A 23,458-nucleotide genomic window follows, 5' to 3' on the forward strand; every position below is an offset into this window, starting at 1 on the left:
GCAAAACTGTCACTCTGAGGGCTGAGGTGTGCCTGACTCAAGCCAGGGTATTGTCAATCACCTCACATACATGTGAAAGCTGGACAAGAAAATAGGTGGTAGACTGAAAGAGAATTGCTGCCTTCGAATTACAGTGTTGGTGAAGAATAGTAAATATACCACAGATGGCCAGAAGGACCAAGAATCATGTCCCAGAAGTACAGCTGGAGTGCACCTGAGCAATGAGCATGGTGAGACTTGAGCCCAGTCCCTGGAGAAGGAATCATGCTTCGTGGTGTAGGGTAAAACACACTGGCATCGAGATGCTGCTCACTCAGAGCAACCCTGCAGGACGGGGTAGAACTGCCCCTTAGGGCTCCCACGACTAGAAATCTTTGAGCCTCTGAGTCTATTGGTTAGATGAGTCCAGCGCAGGCTCAGTCTAGAGCTATTTATTCAAGAGCAGGACTAAGGCACGCCTGTTCCAAGCCATGGTGTTTTCAGCTGCCTTAAGTGCCTGTGAAAGTTGGACAATGAATATGGAAGACCATAGAAGACAAGGATGCATTTCATCCATGTTTGGAGAAGACAGCCTTTATCTTTCTTCCTCAGAGTAGCTGTTGAGTTTGAACTGCCGACTTTGCGATTAACAGCCCAGTGCCTAGTCTACAATACTCCTGTGATAAAGCAGAGAATGAGCAAAAGAGAGAAAGACCATCCACAAGATGCACTGACACCACGGCTACAGCAGTAGGCTCTAAGACACAATGATGTAAGGGTGAGGCTGACTAGGACCAAGCAGTGTTCTGCTGTGCACAGCATCGCTGAGTCGGAACTGACTCAACAGCACCTAACAACTCCTAAGTACAGGCTCCGGATTGTTCAGCGTGCAGTGACGTGGCAACAACTGGAGAGGCTCTTCACCTTGTTTAGTGAGGGCGTCTCGGAGAGCAGGCGTTATCATCGTCCTCCTCTCGCTGTCGGCCTTCTTCCCCACGCTCCCCAGCAAGCGGCTCTTCTCTTTCCACTGCTCCGTTTCTCTCTGCACAAAAAACGAAACAAATGAAATCCAGAACTGGCCAGGTACAAGGGACGTCACCTCACAATAATCAGGAGCTGCCCTCTCCACGGTGATGGGACCTCAGGCCAACAATGACCGACGGACACGCAGACTTCATGGATACTCATGCCACCAACCCACAGAACACAAAGCAATAGTCCCCTTGAACTAGGCGTTGAAACATTTTTAGCAAACTGAATACAGATAACTGCCTATCCTTGGCAAGTTACTTGTTTTCTGCGAATTTCCATTTTCTCTCTTGAAAAAGCAGAAAATGATACCATCTATGGAACAAGCATGCTGTGAAGATGTCATGAAATAAAATCACCTGGCACCGTGCCTCAGACATGATAGCTCAAGAAATGGCGGGGGCTGCTGAGTTTCCACGGTGCCTCACAGTGCCCAGGGAGCCATCTGCTCTGAAGCCAAGTTACCCCTTACCTTCCACCCAACGCCCCTTCCAGAAAAGTCTGTGGAGGAATGTTCTCTCCAGTGACAGAAAAAGATATGCTTCATAAATTTGAGGGATATTTTAAGACGGGCCGTTTCCTTCTGACATAGAATACCCAATAGCATAACTCTGACCACCACATAAAACCCTGCCTCATATCTGTGTGGGTACGCTCCGTAATTCCCTTCCGACTTAAACACGAGCCTCGTTCACCCCTTTACACAGATTCCTTCATCTAATCTGTTTTTGACCTTGTTTCCAAGAGACATCATGCTGACAATGACTCAGGGTGCTCTCGAGTGTGTAGAGTAGAAACAGCACTCCACAAGGTTTTCAAGGACTGGTATTTTGGAAGTAGATTCCCAGCCATTTCTTGTGAGGCACCTCAGGGTGCCTATCGGTTAGTAATCAAGCACTTAACCATTCGGGTCACCCAAGGGCTCCTTTTTCTATCTTATTGGAGTATGTCTGTGTAATTTTTCAGTTACCTGAAAATCCTTTTGGAAGATGACATAGGGACAAAGAACAAATCCAGAGATGGCACACGATGTCCGTACCACACTTTAGAAGAGATGCCCGTCAGCCCTTTCTAAGAACGACAGAAACCTACATTCACTCACCACCTTGACAGAAGCCTACCACCATGCCCCACACAATCCTCGGCGTTTGTCCTTTAACACACCCAGCTGTCCTGCCCCGGAACAATCAGCAAGTAGGCTCACAATCACAAGCTTCCTACCAAAGATGGAGGAGTCCTGATGTGGAGCTTAGGATCAGCACTGGACTGCAACCCACAAGGTCAGCAGTTCAAATCCAGCAGCTGCTCCTCAAAAACCCTATACAGGGTTGCTGTGATTTAGAACCAACTCGATGGCAACCACCAAAGATGAAAATATGTCACTAGTGGTAGGGCGCCTGAGACCGGTTTCAAGTGCATTCTATCAGTCACATGGTCAGCTCAGATTCCTGGCCACCCCACATGAGTCAGAGATCTGTGGTCCCGAGGGTTTCCAATGGCTGATTTTTCAGAAGTCCATTACCAGGGCTATCTTTGATGGCACCTCCAGGTGAACTCCAGCCTCCAACCTGGAGGTAGCAGCCAAATGGCATTCAGCAGTGAATGCCCAGGGACATACTCTCATCCTCACCGCTGGCCCTTATGGGCTGCATGCAGCAAGGCAGGTTTTTCTGCGATGCTCCAATGCACAGGTGCCCTTTTTCCTGATTAATCCAACCAGCCAGGGCTTTCAGTTAGCAGCTGTGTGTGTCCACCATCGGCACCCCACCAATGCGGGGGGGGGGGGTGTCTATGAAAGGCTGATGGGGAGGGGGTGGTACATAGAGCTGAAGCAGCAGATAACATAAATTCACCATACTGTTTTGTCTCCACATAAATGCCCAAGATTCTCAAAATTTTTTACAAATAAAAAGGGAACTTTGGTCTAATTTTCCAATCTTCTCCATTACTTAATAGACCCGTTCTGAAATGAAGTCAGCGAAAAAGAATTTCAGAGCTAAATGTGACAAATGAGAAAATAAACCCACATTAAGTCCCGTCTTAGAAATCAGCATTCCAAATGACTAAACTGAATAAAAATGTAAAGTTAATGAACAAGTTTGCTTCTGTTAATAAGAGTTCTTAACTACACAGTGGCAGATGGAATAGAAAATGCATATGAAAACAAATATCCATCATTCGTTCTTATCATTATAAGCCAGGAGATTAATGCTCAGAAATTTAGAGAACTTATTTTGTTATTTAAAAATTAAAAAAAAAACAACCTTTGGCTTTTTAAAAAATCTATCTCTCACATACTTTGAACATATAATCCAGAAGGACCAGTCCCTGGAGAAGAACATCATTCTCGGCAAAGCGGCGGGTCAGAGAAAGAGAGGAAGACCCCCAAGATGGATTTACACAGCAGCTGCAAGAATGGGATCAAACGTAATCACAATTGTGAGGAGGGCGCAGCACCGGGCGGCGTTTGGTTCTGTTGTGCACAGGGTCGCTAAGAGTCAGAACGGACTCAAAGCACCTAACATCTCAGATCTAAAAGCAAAGATACGAGCTTGTAGAGAAAAGAAAGTGTAGCTAGAAGAGCTAAACTTGGCTTTCAGAACATTCCAACGCCTCTGAACTAATGGTACACACCAAGTTACTGTTCTCTATTCATTACTTTCACTCTAAACACATGGGGTCACCAGGAGGGGTCACAGGCTTCTTGTTTGGGTTGGATGCATAACCTGAGCAAAAGTAAGTGAAAATCCCAGAACTGATCAACTGTGAGTCTTCCCTCTCCGCACACTGTGTTCCACACTGTGTGGTTCTGCTCTGGGTCACTTATTCCCAGCAAGCCACTCTTTCCACCCACATGTCCCTGAGGGACAAGAGAGATAGCCAACCAAATGGTGAGTGGCCAGTCTCTAATGCTATCCTCCCCCACTATTACTGTTTTTATTTTTTTATTTTTGCTTCTAAAAAAAAAAATTAATGCTGTAAAATGTGCTGTTGTTATTAACTGCTGTTGAGTGGATTCCAACTCATGATGACCTTGTATAGTTCTTCCAAGGAGCAGCTGGTGAGTTTGAACCGATGACCTTGTGGTTCAAACCGACCTGTCAGTCAAGTGCTTCTCCTACAGCACCACACCAGGACTGTAAGATTTATCAAATCAAATGTGCAATTCACTGCCACTGATTGCATTCACCTCAGTGCCCAATCATCAGCACTAGGTTTGCGTCTCCACAAACAGCCATGCTGTACCCACTGAAGAACTAACTCCCCATGACTTCCTCTTCCCAAGAAGCTCTTGGAGCTTAAGGGTTAAGTGCTGGCTGCTGAAAAAAAAAAAAGTTTGTAGTTCCAACCCACACAGCAGCCAGACAGAGTCTACGAGGGATAAAGGCCTCGCGATCTGCTCTAGTCAAGATTACGTGCAGGAAAACTCTGTGGCAGTTGTCCTCGGTCACATGGGGTCTAAATAGAGGATATCTACTGACAAGTGCCCCCTACCCGCTGGTAACCACTTACTTGCTGAGGTCTCTATTCTGGGCCTATCTTAGCCAAACCTGTGACTCTTGCCTTGAAAATCAACCCATGCTTTCTCCAAGTCTGTTTCCCACATTCAAAAAGGAAAGCTAACTTCCTAGGCATGTATGAAAACACAACTGTTACTAAGTAAAAAGTTCTTTGTAAACAGAAATAGAACTATGAATCTCATATAATCATGGAAGCAAAATGTGTCAGTAATTTCCTTCATTTAGCACGATTTTTTACATTACACTACCTCATTCATTTTCACATCATCATTCCAGAAACCACAGGACCCCTGCACTTCTGTCAACGATGAAAAATGAGACTCCAGAGTGATTTGTTTTACAACAAACAAGCTTTTCACTATGAAAGCAAGCATTTCCCCTGGGAGTGCTGCTGTTTGTCTGCAGAAACGGCTGGTGTCAATGCTGACTTCCGAGATTCCTGCTTACCAGAGGGCTGACTCTCCCTCACCAAGTCACATTGTCCAGGGGGCACGTTTATAGCCAGCCCACCTGCAGAGGCCAGGAACCAGGAAGCACAGGGTTGAAGAGTCAGTTAAATGTGGACTGGATGGATGGATGGATGGATAGATGGATGGATGGATGGATGGATGGAAGAAGGCCTCAAAACTATTAACAGCTACTTTATCCCCAGAAAACCAATCCCATTTCTTTCAGTGACTGACTTGGAATCTGGCAACTTTGGATATTAAGTGAGCACTGTTGCAATTCAATCTGCTTCCTTGAGATCTTCTTTCCTTAATAGAGGAAGTCCCGTATCTACCACTCACTTGTCATAGCTCAGGAAGCCCTGGTGGTGTGGTGGTTAAAGTGCTCAGCTGGGTGCTAATCCAAAGGCCAGTGGTTCAAATCCACTGGTTGTTGTGAGAGAGACGGATCTGGCAGTCTGCTTCGGTAAAGCTTTACAGCCTCGGAAACCCTAGGGGGCAGCTCTACTGTGTCCTACAGAGTGGAATCGAATTGACAACAGTCTGTTTGGGTTTTAAATAATGAGTTTTCATCAGCAACCAGCACATTTTGAATATGCTCAGATTTAAAAATAAAAGTTAACAGAAAAGCAATTTGGCCAGGTGTGTCAAAAGCTCTGGAGTCCTGGGGTGATACTACCAGTTAAGGCCTCTCAGCTGCTAATCAAAAGGCTGGAGGCTTAAGACAGAAGTACCTCAGAAGAAAGGCCTGGTAATTACCTTCAGAAAGCATCAACCAATGAAAACCATGTGCAGCACAGTTCTACTCTGACACATGAGGAATGCCCATGAGAGGCAGCTGACTCCATGGCAACTGGTTGGTTTGGGCCAAGAACTTGAAAATAATTTAAGGAGCCCTGGGGGTGCAAATGGTTACGTGCTCTGCTGCTAAAGAAAGGTGGATGATCCAAACCAACCCAAAGGATCCACAAGACCTAGCATCTGCTTCCATAAAGATTGTTGTTGTTAAGTGCCGTCGAGTTGATTCCGACCCATAGCGACCCTGTAAAGGGTTTCCAAGGAACAGCTGGTGAGCTTGAACCACTGACCTTGCCGCTCAGATGACTCTGCAGTCAGATGCATTAGCCCCCAGCGCCACAAAGATTATAGCCAAGAAAACCCAGGAGATGGGCCAGCTGTGCCCCAGGGAGTAGCTCTGAGTAGAAATCGACTAGATGGCACCTAATGACAACAAGGCTTTAACTTGCTAGCTGTAAAATGGTATTGGGTGTGGCACTGTAGGATCAGCACTGGACTGTGAAAAACAAGGTTGGAAGTTCAAATCCCTCAAGTCACTCCTCGGAAATCCTACACAGGGTCACTGGGAGTCAGAACTGACTCGACAGGACTTACCCACAAGAACAAAAAATGGTCCCTAGCTATGGTGTAACTAGGGTTAGTACAAATCGCCAACATCCTCAAACATGTGGACAGAAAGCTCTCAAGGGATCTGAGTCTGACCCAGCATTGTAGCTTAAATTCTCTAATAAGGAAGCAACTGTGGGACTCACAGTTAAATGCTCCTGGCTGGACAGGCCATGAGTGAGTCAGGCTAGCTTAGAAGCAGGGTTTGGGGGCACAGGGGTATCCCTTTTGTTTCACAATGAATTAAACACTGAGAACCTGAAAAATGTAATTATGGAAGGCAAATGTGTATCCTGTTGTTATTCCTCTACTACTGGACATGCTAATGAAAGTATTTTGTAATTTAAATAGCTGGCAAATTGAATGCTCCTCTGGTGAGTAATTAGCTAGCATTTGCCATTTGTTTCCCAAAAGCATGATGCTGATGTTACCGTGAGTGTTGAAGCAGAACATGCTGCAAGAGTGTTTATTTACTGCAGGGGGAGGAAAGGCTTAACAGCTAGAAATCACAACATAACAGCCACAGAAAAGAAATCACCCAAGATTCTCAGGCCCTTCCTGACTCCTTGTTCTCCTCCCTTCTGAGACCTGCGCCTCCCCTGGGAGACAGCACAGGGGAGGACCGCAAAGAAATGGGGTCTGGGCTGGAGCTCACTAGAGACCTGCCCTTACTTACCTTAGTTTCCCGCTCTATAAGACAGGACACCTTATGAACAGGAGTGGAACACTCTCTGCACCAGAATATTGAATTCTGACATGTGATGAAGAGTACCAGAATGTTGTCAGCCATGGGTTCAAGCACTGCAACCAATTGCGAGACTGGCCCAGGACTGGGCAGTGTTTCATCCTGTTGTGCATAAGGTCCCTATGCGTTGATACCTAACAACAACACCAATATGTGACACCGGAGGTAACAACAATACAGATGTCTCAGGGATATTGTTGTGAGTACTGAATGAGAAGCTTCAATGTGGGCTGTGATTTCTCCTAATGGAGTCCTGGTATGGCACTAGAGGATAAGCACTGAACTGCTAACCACGAGGTCAGCGGTTCAAACCCACCAGCTGCTCCTCAGAAACCCTGTACAGTTGCTACTAGTAGGAGCAAACTCCACGGCACTTAACAACCGGTCTGAGTCTGCACCAAAACAGTTTTCTCTCCCCCAGCTCAACCTTTCCCATTCAATCACTGCTATTAGACTAAAGTTCCTACCCCATCGAACTGCATGAGAAACCCTTCAAGATCCTGCCCTACCCACCTCTCCAAACATCCTCACAAGTCCTTGGGTGGGGCAAATGGTTTTCATGCTTAGCTCCTCACTCAAAGGTTGTCAGTTCAAGTCCACCCAGAGGTGCCTCAGAAGAAAAGCCTGGCAATCTACTCTAGAAAAAAAATCAGCCAATGAAAACCCTCTGGGGCACAGTTCTACTGATACACATGATGCTGATGCTAAGTGTTCCAACCCCTAGTGACCTTGTACAGAGGTTCTTAGGAGTGACTGGTAAAGTCTGAACTGCTAACATAGGAGTTTAAACTGACCTTGTGGTCCAATGCATAATCCTGCAACCCCACACTGACACAGGTGGGGCCCCACAAATTGACTTCATGGCAGCTGATGGTACAGGTTATTGTTGTTAAGACCATGGTACTGGTACACATCCCCAAACATACCTTGCTCCCCAACACTCTATCCCAGCCACGACATCCCCCACTTTCCAATGTTCACTTCAGCTCTCCTGTTCTGGGGACTTACTCCCATCCTCCAAAACCTCTTTGGTCCAGTACTGTCTGGTTCAGACATGCCTCAAAGAGGAAGGAGGCAGAAGAAAACATGCTGGCCAATTGTTTAAGACCTGTTCAGACCTGTTCAGACCTGCTCCCATCTGAACACTGTTAAATAATAATAGCGTAGTGGTTTAAACAATTGGCTTCCAGGTGACTGCTCCCATAAAGGTGACAGCTTAGGAAACCCTGTGGGGCAGTTCTCCTCTGCCCTGAAGGGTCTTCATGAGTTGGAATCCACTCAACAGCACACAATAACCACACAGTAATTAATTATAAACAGTTACAGGGATAAACACTGGAATACAAGGCCAGTTTGAACAATAAGGCTACTGACTCCACAGCACTTCACACAACTGGTGATGGTGGTTGTTGTGTGCCGTCGAGTCAGTTCCGACTCAAAGCGACTCCACAGAGGTTTTCTGAGGCTGCAAATCTTCACAGGAGCACAAAGGCACTGGAGGATTCACCTGCTGACACACAGCTAGCAGTCCAACTTGTAACCCACTACACAACCAGGGCTCTGTAAGGAGATGTATGTGCACAAAAATAAAAGTTTTCAATTGATGAACTTACTTCATTTCTACAGCAGTCTCATGAAGCAGGGACTGTTGCTATCCCCCCACTTCACAGATGGAAAAACTGAGCAGAGGATTGAAATACTTTGCCCACAGACACACAAGTTGACCTCACGTGGGTTAGAAACAAAATACTCTCTGCCACTGAGTGGACTGAGACACACAGCAAACCTGCAGGGCAGAGCAGAGCTGCCCCCGGGATTCCAGGCTGTAGTATTTACCACAGCACACTGCCCATCCCACACCGCAGAGCAGCTGGTAGGTTCGGACCTTTTAGGTTGGTGGCTGAGCCGTTAACCACCACACCACCAGAACTCCTTCTATATACACAGTCTTTTCCTCCATTTTCTGAAGATTTCATAAGAAATTCTAAGAGATTCTATAAGAATCTTGTGATATCACAAGTCAGCTGCTTTAAGGGTTGTTGATGTTGTTAAGTGCTATCAAGTTGGTTCCGACCCATAGCGACCCTGTATAGGGTTTCCAAGGAGCAGCTGCTGTGCTTGAACCTCCAACCTTGCGATTCAAACTGATCTTGCAGTCCAGCGCATTAAACCACAGCGCCATACCAGGACTCCGTTTCAAGTACAGAAAGTCTAATAAAAGCATTTCATTTCCAAAATTCATTTACATGGATGGCCGAAATTTTGCTTAGTGCCTTTTCTCGGGTGCCCTCTAGTGCCCATTAGGGGGAACTAAAGCAAAGTGGGGGAAGCTCCCACAAAATATCCCAGCCTTTTCACCCAGTACAAGTAAAGCCTTAAATGCCTTCTCTCGCCCTGGGAAAAATCCAGAAATCTATCAAAATCAGCTTCCTCGTAAGTCAGTGTAGGGAATTTCAGGCACTGAAATTAGTATAGGGTATTTCAGGCACTGAAATCTCCCATTTCAAGACATTTTCACCAATGATTTTTCAGTAAGAGCCACCTGCCTCATAACCCACTGCGTCTAGTCCTTTCCAACTCTGAGCGACCCTAAACAACAGAATAGAGCAGATCCAAGGGGTTCTGAGAAGAATCGTTTATGGGAACAGAATGCCTCATCCGTATCCTGACAAGCAGTTGGTGGGTTCGAACCACCAACCTTTCAGTTAACAGTCCAATGCCTAACCCCCTGCCTTACCAGGACTCCTCTTTGCCTCACAGAACTTCCCACGAACTGAATTGCCCTACGTTTTCCCCGATTCAATTCACATTAAGCAGTTTTGACACAAACACTGCATGTTCTTCTTGTTGGATGCCGCTGAGCCAGTTCCAGCTCATACTGACCTCCTGAACACCACCACCGAATACTACCAGTCCTGCGCGATCCTCACAGCTGTTGCGGACCACTGGGGGTCTTCCTCTTGTTCGCAGACCCTCTACTTTACCAAGCTTGATGCCCTTCTCCAGAGGCTGTACAGATGTTGTGTACTTCTTGCTATTCGGTTCCTGGAGGCACCGGAGGTCAATTTTGATTCCTGAGGATGATGCTAATTGTGACTGCTGGGGACAGGTAAGGCACACTGGATGCGCTACTGGCAGCCGTGTATATTTCTATTTGTAATTGCTAAGTGATCTGTGGGGGTTTTGCTTGTTTTGTTGTGTTCTGCTTTCATTCCAACATTTCTAAGTGGTATCGTTCTGGGGTGCTATTTTGAGAACACGTGAGTATCTGTTCCCCAGAGAATTTCATCCACTCCTGGTTAAAATCGATTATTACCCTGGGAGTTACAAATATAATTTTCCAGTATAACGTGCCTTCCACAGTCATTACCTGGAAATCTGTGAAGACACGCCCCTATTCCTGCCTTTGTCTTCGGAGTTGCACAAAGACCCTTTCTTTACTAAGTTGATGTAATATAATCCACTGCTCTCATCTTTTGGATGCTGAAGTTCCCCCAGATAGGGCCTTGGAAGCCCTCCCCACTGGCCCCTGAGTCCCTCGCAGTCTCCATCGGGCCTGAGAACCGACTTGCTCACCATCTGTCAATCCCTTCTCCACACTGCAGCAGCCACCTCTCTTAGGAGCCCTGCTTCCCTGGAGCGGGAAACGGCATTTAGAAAATCAGATCTGAGCACTTGGGCCATTCCGAGTTTTCAGGTCCTTTCAGTTAACACAGGACTTCTGGTGTGGCGCTGTAGGATGAGCACTAGATTGTGAACCACAAGGTCAACTGTTCAAATCCACCAGCTGCTCCTTGGAAACCCTGTACAGTGTCGCTATGAGTCGGAATTGATTCTAGGGCACTTAACAACACCAACAACAATACACACACAGGGATTCCTGGTGTGGTTCTATAGGATCAGCATTGGACTGTGAACCACTAAACCGGCAGTTCAAACCCACCAGCTGCTCCTCAGAAACCCTATACAGGGTTGTTATGAGTCAGAACCACCTGAACAGCACCTAACAACAACACTAAGAATATTATAGGAGCCCAGGTGGAAATGTGGATGAGACGCTGGGCTGCCAACTACAAAGTTGGCGACTCAAATCCACCGGACACTCCTCGGCGGGAAGATGAGGCTGTCTGCTCCCATGAAGGCTTACAACCTCAGAAACCTTACCCCGGGTAGCTGCGAGTTGGAATCGACTCAATGGCAGGGGATTGGCTGATTTGGTTTTGGTTTCATACACACACAGAGTAGTAAAATATTCAGTCTACAAATATAATCTGAAACATACTTTCTTTTTTGAATCATAAGCTCGGATCAGTCTCTAAATCAAGCCCAGCATCACCTGGAAAACACATTGTTGTTGTGAAGTGCCGCAGAGTCAGTTCAGACTCACAGCAATCTACTACAGGGTTTCTGAGGAGTGGCCAGTGAGATTGAACTGATGACCTTGCAGCTACCAGTCCAGGGTTTGTTCCGCAGCGCCACATCAGGAAAACACAGTACCGCATGTTAAAGCCAAACAGTTGCCATCATGTCAACTCACCTCTTAGTGGCCCTGTGTGACTCCAGAGGGTTCACAGTGGCTGTGACCATATGTCGCAGTGGCTGTGACCTTTTGGAATTAGCCTGCCAGGCCTTTCTTCTGAGGTGCCTCTGAGTGGATTCAAACCTTGACCTTTTGGTTAGCGGCCATGCATTTAACTCTGTACCACCAGGGGTTTCATCAGTGCACATGATGGTGGTGGCAGGGGTGTGCTGTGGAGACAGTTCTGACTTATAGTGACCCTGTACAGGATTTCCGAGGCTGTAAATCTTTATGGGAGCACAAAGCCTCATCTTTCTCCCGTGGAACTGCTGGTAGTTTCGAACTTCTGACCTTGAGGTTAGCAGACCAACTGATAACCACTCTAGGACCAAAGCTCCTGATCAATGCACACAGAGTTACCTAATTATTTTTCACAGCTGCACACAATATTCCCTACTTTCTTCAGAGAGCACGGAATTATCACAAAAAATAAGGCACTCATTATATGGCTCCCTGCAAATCAGCAACCCCTCGCACATCAGTCTCCTATATGTGATCGGCGTATTCTATGTGCATGCACATTAATTCCTGAGGCGGGCAGGTTCTATGGGAAAACATCATCTCCTAGAGAGTGACCTTGTGCAAATGCTGTTTTGTATCTGTGAAGGTGTATCTGCAAGGCAAATTCATACAGTGAGGCCTGCTGGATCACCAGTAACGTTCAGACGTGATGATACACTCCACGCTACTCCCACCTGCCCTGGGCAAGCCTGTTTCCCCACAGCCCCAGCACCTTCCCAGGAAGGATGCCCACCTTCAGGGACTACTCCCTCCTAATAACATGTCTGAAATATGAGAGACGAAGTCTTGTCATTCCAGCTTTACTTCTTCCAACACACAGATTTGTTTGTTCCTTAGGCAATCCATGGTCGATTCAAATGCTTCACCAACACCTTAACTCCAATGCATCGATCTGTCTACAGTATTCCTTATTCAATGTCCGACTTTCACACGCATATGAGGCGATAATATTGAGAGAATGACCACAATGGGACACAGACACAAAGTGAGGTAGAAAAAGGACACTGATAAAACTTGGCTTGATGCAGGGTTGCCACAAACCTCCAACTTGCAAGAGAATGCAGCTATCTGCGAAGTCCGATGAAGTCCAATAGAGCCAAGCACAGTAAGATGAGCTGTGTGGGTGCGTAACCCGGCTCTTGAATCTGACTGGTGAAGAACGGAGTCCTGATGGGGTTTGAATTTACATTCCCCATGTGAGTCAAACTGTGCGTCTTTTCAAATGTTCAGTTTTTTCTGAGCATTGTCTGTTCTGTTTTCTCTTTGTGTTATGTTTATGATGCTATGTTTTAAGTGCCATTGAGGACGGACTCGTTGTTAAATACTGTACTCATAGTGACCCTGCACAGCGTTTCCAAGGTTGTGTGTCTTTACGGGAGCAGAAAGACTCATCTTTCTCCTGCAGAACAGCTGGTAGTTTCGAACTACCGACCTTGAGGTTAGCAGCCCGATTCGTAAACACTATGCTATAGTGACCCAGTATAAGGTTTCCGAGGAACAGCTGGTGAGTTTGAACTGCCACCCTTATGGTTCACACTGACCTTGCGATCGAATGCTTATTCTACAGCACCACACCAGGACTCAATAGTTGGAGCAGTAGGTGTTTAGGCCTCTCTTTTTTACTAACTTTTTATTTTTTCCTTCCAAAACAGTTCTGTGGAGAGTAGAAAGAGTAAGTGTTGGTCTGTGACATCCGGGACCAATACTCTCTCCTACTTTGTCCTTTTATGTCCATCTGTTTATTTTGTTTGGGTTTTGGAAGGACTTGTTTGGCTGGTTGTTTTGTTTTTTTACAACCAAAATGCTCAGGATAACTTGTCCTCCTCTGAAACAGGCATGACCCACTGGTAGTTCCTTGTCAGTGTACTGTTGCAGTCAATTTTAAACTATCTTTAGCACAGTTTTAATTGCCTGTGATTAATGATATCATCTAATGATTTTCACATTCTTTTAAATCACCTCTCTTTGGAATGGGCATAAATATGGATCTCTTCCAATCAGTTGGCCAGACAACTGTCTGTCAAATTTCTTGCCATAGATGAGTGAGTGCCTACAGTGTTGCATCAATTTGTTGAAAGATTTGTTTGTATTCTATCAATTCCCAAATCTCATTCTTTGTGAATGCCTTCAGTGCACCTTGGACTTTTTCCTTCAGTACACTTGACTCTTGATCATATGCTACCGCTTGAAATGGTTGAACTTGGACCATTACTGTTTAGTACAGTGACTGTGTAGACAGACTTTCCATCTTCTTTTGACGCTTCCTGCATCATTCAATATTTTATACACAGAATCCTTCAATATTCAAGGATTCAAAAGTCAAGGCTTGACTTTTTTCTTCAGTTCTTTCAGGCCTGAGAAATGTTTGGCTGGTTGGTTTTTTGCCATGCCAAACTTTGTGTAAAACATTACTACATGCAAATTTTTCTTATAGTGCTTCTAGATTTTGATTCATCTCATTTGCTGCATCTCATTTTCTAGTATCCATCTATTTATTTCCAACTCAAGTCCATTTGGAGCTTATTCTGATGTACACAGGAGATACTGAGTCATTTTCATCTTTTAACAAATGAATCTGCAGTGGTCACAAGCATCACTTCTTTCAAAAGACACCCCCCACACCCTACCCCATCCCCACCAGTGCCTTGAGTTTCCACCTTTTGTTGTTGTTGTTAAGTGCCATCGAGTCGGTTCTGACCCAAAGCAACTCTATGAAATGCCCACATTGTGTGGGTCTTCCTAAGTCCGTCCTACCATTTTAACCACAAATGTGTGGTATGTTTAGTATGTGACAGGACTAGTCCTTGTCCTTGCTTCTTTTGCAAAATGTTTCTTATTCTCTTGTTTGCTTTTGTAGTCTGGGTTCCAGAACAAATACGTTTTCCATTCAACAATGTATACACACTTTATCTTATGACAGTGGTATTCCTGACTTTTCTTACGTTTAATTTTTCCATCTGAATCACCTTGTTTAACGCAGAGGAAATCCTGACTGGATTTGTTCTGGGAATTGTGTCAAGTTTAGGCGTCACGAGAACGGACACCTTCACAGCACTGTGCCAACTATGTGCAAGCATACTGCTGCTGTCTCTTCCTCACAGAAAGCCCAAAACCAAACCCACTGCCGTGGATGGGGCTCCAGCTCCTGGCGACCCCATGTGGTAGAGAACAGAACTGCAGTCCAGAGGGCTTCCAATGTTTTCACTGGAAGCTGTCAGGTCCTCCTTCAGAGGCACCTCCGGATGGGTCCAAACTGCCAACTGCTTGGTCAGTAATCAAGTGCTTAGCTGTTTGCATCATCCAAGGATTCCTTTTCCTCTCACATAAGTTAAGGATTTTTCTTTGTAAATTTAATCCCATGTAAGTATTTATCTGTTGTGTGGCTACCTTAAATGGGGGTCTTTCCTTCCACTTTGGAACGTCTAAGGGGCTTTGGTTTCAAAACATACAGAATACTGACTTCTCATGTGACCTTATCCTGCTACATAACTGAATTCTCTCATGTGAGTTTGTGTTAGTTGTGCCATTGGTTTTCTCTGTTTTTCCAACAGCTTTACTTCTAATGGCTTATGAATTTGACACATTTAATTTAGGAAATCTTCGCTTTCCAAAACTCACACATAATTTCAGGACTGGAACTGAAGTCACCCCATGCCTCAACTTCCAACCAAGCAATCGCCAGGCCTCTGAAGGCGGTCCACACTCCTCAGCACAATCAACCACACAAGATCCAAAGGACACCATTCGCCCGGGGAGAAAGCTCAGAAGCAGGAAAGGAGGAGGAATGAAAACAGGAAAATTAGGGAGGAAGTGCAGACCGTTACATTGTGGGGATTGTAATCAATGTCACAAAGCAAAATGCTTACGAACTCTTGAACTGAAAACCAGCTGGCTCTGTAAACTTTCATCACAACTGAAGAAACAAAATGATGAATTGTGTCTTCTCAAAAACACTCATAGGTGAAGAATTCCCATTAAACTGTATTTCAGGTGTCCTGGTGAGATGTGGCTATTTGCTCCTGTGAAGATTTACAGCCTCAGACACCCTCGGGAGCAGTTCTACTCAGCCCTGCAGTGTCACTAAGAGTCGGAATTGACTCAATGACTGTTTGCTTGTTTAGAACTACCTACTGATCTCAATCTTAGATCACTGGACATTCTCCACTCATCACTGTGACAACAACAACCCCAGGTTCCCACATTCCCCACGTTCCCATGCCTCTACCCACACCATCGCAGCACCCACAGACCAGGCTGCCAGCCCCGAGCCCCAGCACCGTCCTGTCTTGTGTCCCAGACCAGGGTCTGGTCATCCCCGGTCCCCTCTGCCACTCACTACCCCGCTCCTTCCTCCGTACTGGTCCTAATGTCTTCTTCTGTCTGCCCTCCCTTAGGAAGGGGAGGTTCTCACAAAGCTCAAGTTGAACCTCCACATTATAAAACTATCAAGACAAAAGCCCAAGACATGCAACTCCTTCATCATGGGCTCAGATGGAGAACTTGGCAATGCAGAATCGTACTTCCCAAAACAGTGGTACCTTTTCTTTCTTCATACGATCCACAATGTCGCCGAGATCCTCAACATCAAGGACAGGATTCAGACTCTGGCGGGCCTCAGGGCCACACTCTTCCTCACTGCTGTTCTCCAAGGGCTCCTCCACCTGAGACAAAAAGGCATTGGTTATCCGTTTCCAAGAAGCAGAGCTTCTCACACACCTTCCCAGGCGGCACATTTACCATCTTCAAACGTGAGCCAGAACCCAAGCCAGACCCACAGTGTTTTGATGAGTCTCACTTGGGGTTTTCTAGGCTGTCCCAATACGGCGCTGCGGGTAAAGGCACTGGACTGCAAAGCTGGTTTGAACTGTAAGGTCGAGGGTTCAAGCTCACTCCTTGAAAAGTCCTATATAGGGTCACTATGGGTCAGAACCAACCCTACAGCACTTTAACAACATCTTTAACGGGCAGTTCCACTGGGTTTAAACCACTCATCTTCAGATTAGCAGCCAAGCACTTAACTATTGTGCCACCAAATCAAAAATCAAAAAACATTCAATGTCATCGAGTTGGTTCTGACTCATGGCAACCTTTACAGGTCAGAGAAGTGTGCCACGGGGTTTCCGAGGCGGTACATCTTCCTTCCGCAGAGCAGCCAGTGGGTTTGAACTGCCAACCTCAAGGCTAACAATTAAGTGCTGAGCTACTGTACTGAATTGGTATTGTAAAGGCCAGGCCATCTGAAGGCTTCCCTCATGCCCTCATGGATGCCTCATGCCGCAGGCGGACCTCGGTGTCAGCCTGACCACTGGGCGAGGACGTGAAGGCAGCTGCCAGCTTCCGGCCCGACCCCGGAGAGTGAGTGAGTAGGGCTCAGGGAAGGTAACGCACAGGTAGACAGAGGGGCACAAGACTATGAGCCCACCAGACTGCAGTCCTGAGCTAGACTTCTAAGGGAGGTATGTTCAGCCTTAAGGGTCCAGGTAGAGCCCTGGTTAAAGTGCTCAGCTGGACACTGAAAGGCTGGCGGTTCAAACCCACCAACTGCTCCTTGGGAAAAAGGTGTGGCCATCTCCTTCTGTAAACCCTACGGGGTAGGTTCCATTCTGTCCTACAGGGTCACTAGGAGTTAGAACCGACTCGATAGCAGTGAAGTTTTTCCTAGGTTCAGTACCAATCTTCAGAACCACACTCCACGGCACTTAACAACCACCATCTGACAGACGAGAGCTTGAGGGCTGGAGAAGACGCCACGGTGTGTCCACGACAGCTGCAGACAGACTCTTCAGCCCTTCGTGAGAAACTAAAGCAGGTTTGTGAGCAGTCATGTATTCGTGTGTCTGTGTGAAGAACCAGGTAGTGGCTAAGGAACCCACAGACCAATGCCCAGTTCAAAGAAACACCCTATCATGTGCTGGCCGAAAGCCCCAGAATAAAGCATTGAAAAAATCACCCAACCAGCTGTCACCGAGTCAACTGTGCTCCACTGGGCTTTCAATGGCTGAGTTTTTAGAAGGAAGCCAGACCTTCCTTTTAAGGCACCTCTGGATGGAGCTACACTTCCAGCGTGTCAGTACATTAACCCTTTATATCACCCATGGACTAGATCACAGCGTGCACACGCACATACACACACACACACACACACACACACACACAGCCAAACGCACTGCAATCGAGTCCATTACGACTCACAGCAACCCAACAGGGCAGCGCAGAACTCCCTCAGGGGGTTCACTGACAATCTTTACGGAAGCGCACTGCCATGTCTTTCTTCTGCTGGTGATACGATTCCAGTTAACAAATTTTTGGTGAGCAGCCTAAGTGCTTTAACTGCTGAGCCACCAGGCTCTTGAAGCCCTGGCACCAGTACCCATGCAGCTTTCAAGGGAAACTGTACACAGCACCTGCTGGAGGCCACTCCTCATCCTGCCCCATGTGGTACTAACCACCCTCATAGACGGCTTCCCACTTCCGCTGCATGTGTGTGTGTGTGTGTGTGTGTGTGTGTGTGTGTGTGTGTGTTTGGGGGCTCAGGTGCACCTTCTACCTCATCATTAAATTAGTTGAGTCATCTTTGTTTTACTTGTAGATGACAAAAACCAACCGCATCTGATTTCGGGTCTCTCAGAAAACCTCAGTCAGCTAACATCCTCCTTGTTCGAGAGCAAACATGAGGAAACCCTGAGGAACAGTCTTCCTCACAATGATTCCATTTGCTTCGGTGTTGCTCAGCCAACACCGGAAAGCACAACATACAAGTGCTTCAGGCTCTCCAGTGGGATTCACCATCGTAGAACCCCTGAGTTCCCTGCATTCTGGGCTCACAGCCCCTTCCCTTTCAAAACCTATGAAATCTTACACACTGAAGAGACATGAGAGGTCAGCTAGTCCAATTCCCATCCCATCCTACACTGGACTCACGGTCATCAAACTTTTTCATAACAGGCCAAATAGTAAATGTTTCTGATCATGCAAGACAGTCTCTGTCCCAATTACTGTACTAGGCCACTGGAAGGTGGAAGCAGTCCTAACAATACGTCAAGGGAAGAGCGTGGCTCGGAAACAGGAAGCAGGCAGGACTGGTCAATCAGTCATAGTTTGCCAAACCTAGCCCCACACCATCCCCTGTAATGTCCTACAACATCGTAGCTTCTGATACAAAGTCTCAGGAACCTGCCACTCCCATCCCCACTGCTGTGGATTGGATTTCCAACTAACACAGAGACCCTGTAAGACAGAGTACAATGGCTTCTGAAACTGTATGGGAGCAGGGGGTCTCATATTTCTCCTATGAAGTTACTGGTGGGTTTAAACCACTGACGTTCTCATTAGCAGCCGAGTGCTTACCAATGTGTCACCAGGACTCCTTGAGACAAATGGTGGATCTGCATCTTCTAGAGTTCACTCTGTAGGACTACACTCCAAGTCAGGGAGACAAGCCTGAAGACAAGAATGTCTCCAGCAACAATCTAGGGAAGAAGACAGGGCCTGAACCACAGGGGGAGAAGCATGAAGATGGGCTGCTCCAACAATGGGATGTTTTCAGCACCAAGGACAGCACTGTGGCCAGAACTGGGGAAGCCAGGGAAAGCAGGATGAGGTTGGACAGATGCAGGGGTCCAGTTGGGAGTGACCTCGTCAGTCATAAGAAAGAGGGTGGCTTTTAAGCAGGAGAAGGATTCGATATGATCTGTGCTTGTAAGATTATTCAGAATACCAAGTGACTCAACTTTCAGGCAAACAACAGGCCTACAGGGGGAGCACTAACACCAGGGAGGGCTGCGCTCCTTAAAACAATCAACCACACAAGATTCAATGTTTGAAATCAATGACAAGAACCAAAATGTGTGCAAATCATGGAATGGGAAACCAATTTGCTCTGTGAACATTCATGTAAATCGCAAAACGTTAAGACAAGACCAGCTAAGAGGTTTCTACAATAGGTTATTGTTGTTGTTAAGTACCGTGGAGTCGCTTCCGACTCATAGCAACCCTGTACAGGGTTTCTGAGGCTATAAATCTTTATGGGAGAAGAACGCCTCATCTTTCGAACTGACAACCTTGAGGTTACAAGCCCGATTGGTAACCACTACGCTACCAGAGCTCCTATAAAAGGCTAATCAAGCAGTGTACTTTGAATTTACAAGAGAGCAGTGGAGATAAAGGAAAAGAGTAGATTTCAGAGATTTTAGACCTCAAACTAAAACCGCTGCCTTTCCAATTCCTAACGGCTCTAAAGCAATCCTACGAGACAGAGAGAGTAACAGAAGTGCTCCATAGATTTTCTGAGACTGCAAATCTATGGGAACAGATAGCCAATTCTTTCTCCCATGGAACAGCTGGTGGGTTTGCCCTGCAACCTTGCAGTTAGCAGTCTAACACTTAACCCACTATGCAACCTGGTCAAATGCAGCCAGTTCAGGCTAATCTGACCACGCTCATGCCTCCGTGCATTATCTTTGGCTATTTTCTTGACACAAGAGCAAGATTGATCATTGCAACAGAGGTACCCATGAAGCCCAAGATACTTACAGAAAAAGTCTGCTGGCCTCTAACTGATCAGACTAAATGTGGAATTAGATATGAGCTTAAGGGAAAGAAAGGAATCAAATGTGGTTCTTAAAATGTCCACTTTAAGGATTCAGGTGGGATTTCTTCAGGTAAGAAAGGCTTGGGTGGAGGGAAGGAACAGACTGGGAGGGTGGACATGAAGACTTTTATTTGGGGTTGGTGACGTTTGAGATGCCTGAGCCATCCAAAGAGAGACAAGCACATCTATCAAAACAGAATTCATGGCATACCTCAGGGGTTGGAAACAGAAACGCAGGAAGAGCCAGCAAGCAGACAGTGCCCGAAGCCAGGAACTGGATGAAAGTCTTCAGGAAGAAAGTGTCCACGGAGAAAAGAAGCCAGTACCGAGCCCCGAGTCCCTCCAACATCCAGAGGCTGGGTAAAGGAAGAGGACTCAAGACTCAAGTAAGCAAGGAGGGAAATTATTAGAATGATGATGTCAGGAGAGTCTAGACAGTGATTGTAGGGAGCCATATCAGTTGAGAGGCCTAGGAAAATGAGGGGAGAGAAAGAGCCACGAGGTTAGACAACATGAAGGTACTTGGCCTTAGACTAGAGCCGCTCCACAGAGTGGGGGGACAATTAGCCTGGCCTTGTCCCTGGTTCTACAATGGACTAGTCATTGCCACTGAGACTCAAAGATCTGCTCCGTAGGGTTTCCAAGGCCGTCAAACTGTATAGGAGCAGATAGCCCTCTCCTTCTCCCAATGGTATGTCTAGTGGGTTCGAACCTCCTAGCCATCCAACGCTTAACCCACCTCACCACCAGGGCTCCTTCTATGATGGATTACAAAGCTTGAAAAAGCCACCAGCAGGAAATAACAAAAACAGACGCATGTGATGTTTCAAGAGCATGGTTGTAAATGCATCACTAAGACAGCCAAAAAGCAAGCGATCCATAGGTCAGACAAACAGAGCCAAGGAGGAATCCTGGGAGGGGAGTGAGAGCCAGAGCTGAAAGCACCTGCTGGGCCCTGATGAGGCAATTGTGACACCTGCAGAGGACACGGGAGCAGCAGGCAGATGCTCCAAGGAGAAGCAGGTAGCCTTGTGGGCCCTGAGTCCAAAGAAAAGAGCCCACAAGGCTACATGCCCAGGGTGAGGAGAGGAAAGGTGAGCTGAGAACAGACAAGAGGGGAGACAGCTGGAAGGATTTTAACCAGAGTCTACAGCTTACAAAAGAAGAGTAAAGGGAAAGTTGCATGGTAAGAATTAGGAACCAAATTAAAGTGGAACCCCCTAAAGCAACACTACATCTAAAACACAAGGAAGCAGTGCCTCCACTTTTCTGGAAGAAAATCAGTCCCATTTCGAATCCTGTATCAGCCAAAGCATTCATCAGCTGCTAAGGAGGGATAAAGACACCTGCAGATGTTAAAGGACTGATAATGTACTTCCAAAAGCATTCTTCCTCAGAGAACTCCAAAATAACAGGCTTCAAAAAACAAGCCTCAACCAGGAAAGGGGATGATGGAAGATCCAGGGCATCTAACCTAGGAGACCAGTGAAAGAAATGTGAGCATCAGTGCACAGAAGGCCCAGGGCAGAGCAGGGCTCCGAGGGAGGTCCCCAAGAATCAGTGAAATCCACAATGCTTGAATAGAAAAGTCAGTTCTTTAATAAGAGTGTTGGGATAAGCTAGTGGAAGGTCCACAGTCCTGGTGTGGCAAAGCAGTATAATGCACTGGATCGCACAGTAGGTTTGAACTGCAAGGTCGGTGGTTCAAACTCAGCAGTAGCGCCTCTAAAATCCTATAGAGGGTCACTATGAATCAGAATTGATTCGACAGAAGTTAACAACAACAGAGAAATGTGGTAGTTATCAAGAGAAATAAACATGTAAGAATGAAAATGTGGTCAATCCACAGCTATGAATATGTTAATCACCATAATCATGAAGCTGAAGGCTGACAGGACCACACAGAAGAGCCAGGAAAGTGATGATCTGTGTGCAATTTTAGTGAGGGAAAAAACAAGCAGTTGGTACCACTGCTGTTGTCAAATGCTGCCAAGTCGGTGCTCACTCATGGCGTCCCCGAGCACAAGGGAGCGGACGCCACGTCACTCTGAGCCACGGGGGTTTGGCTAATTTTCAGAAGCAGATCTCCAGGCCTTTCTTCTTTGTGCATGTTTCCTGTTGCCGTTGAATAGATTCTGAATCACAGCGACCCCTAAAGGATGGAGTAGAAATGCCCCATAGGGTTTCCAAGGCTTGGAATTTTCACAGAAGCACGCAGCCTCGCCTTTCTCTTGCTGAGTAGCTGGTGGGTTTGAACGGCTGACCTTTTAGTATACAGCCGAGTGCTTAACCACTCATTACCAGCGCTCTTTTTGTCTAAACCACAAGGTTGGCAGTTTGAGTCCACCAGCCACTCAGTGGGAGAAAGATAAGGGGTCCTGTTGCTGAAAAGATTTACAGCCTGAGAGACGTATACAGTGTCATGATGCATCAGAACCAACTCAACAGCACTTAACAACAGTGTGTATTAGCCTGTTGTTTAGAATTACAGAGGTAAATACCTGCACCAAAAAGCCAAAAGAATTGGAAGTAATTGCCTTCAAAGAGTTACAGAGAATGGAGGAGGGAAACTGTTGTTTCTAATTATAAGCTCTCTAGTACTACTGGAGGTTTTAAAAGTATGTGTGTCCCTCATTTTGATTAAAATCACACAACCAAGTTTACAAACCAGTATAAGCCAACTGGAGGGAGGATAAGCAAATGTAAACAAACATAAAGACCAATAGGAAAGAGAGAGGAAAAATGGGGCAGCAGCTGCCAGATGGAGATAAAAGGAAAAACTTGCTTTTCATTTGCTCTGTGGTTGGTTTATGTGTTTGTTTGAAGACAAGTGATTCCTGGACCTATTTATTTATTCCCAGGAATGATCTAGTAGTCCCAGGAATGATCTAGCAGAGACATAGAGCAGTTAATGATGCAAGAGAGAGATGTGGTCAATGAAAGAATGGAGTGGTTGGTTCCAGAGCACTTGGGTAAAACAGAGTGAAAGGCGGGAAATGAATATAAAAGCTACAATGGATACTAAGGGACATGAAAGAAGATGCCTTCACTCTCCAACAAAAGGGTTCTGGGACTGAGTGGGACAAAAAGAACAGAAACGAGACATTTCAGAGTGGACCACAGAGAAGGCAGCTGCCAGGAAGC

General features: G+C 46.2%; 1 protein-coding gene across 1 annotated transcript in view; it reads right to left on the bottom strand.

Moving 5' to 3' along the window:
- Nucleotides 1-23,458, bottom strand: part of TYW1 (tRNA-yW synthesizing protein 1 homolog (S. cerevisiae)) — a 163,918-nt gene that overhangs the window by 124,738 nt on the left and 15,722 nt on the right. Inside the window, exons 8-9 of the mRNA XM_006859846.1 lie at nt 16,263-16,385; nt 904-1,021 (exon numbers count right to left, since the gene is read on the bottom strand). Coding sequence (XP_006859908.1) covers nt 904-1,021; nt 16,263-16,385 — 241 coding nt within the window. The remainder of the gene's footprint in view (nt 1-903; nt 1,022-16,262; nt 16,386-23,458) is intronic.

The sequence above is a fragment of the Chrysochloris asiatica genome, unplaced genomic scaffold, assembly GCF_000296735.1.
Source record: "Chrysochloris asiatica unplaced genomic scaffold, ChrAsi1.0 scaffold00034, whole genome shotgun sequence".
NCBI lineage: Eukaryota > Metazoa > Chordata > Mammalia > Afrosoricida > Chrysochloridae > Chrysochloris > Chrysochloris asiatica.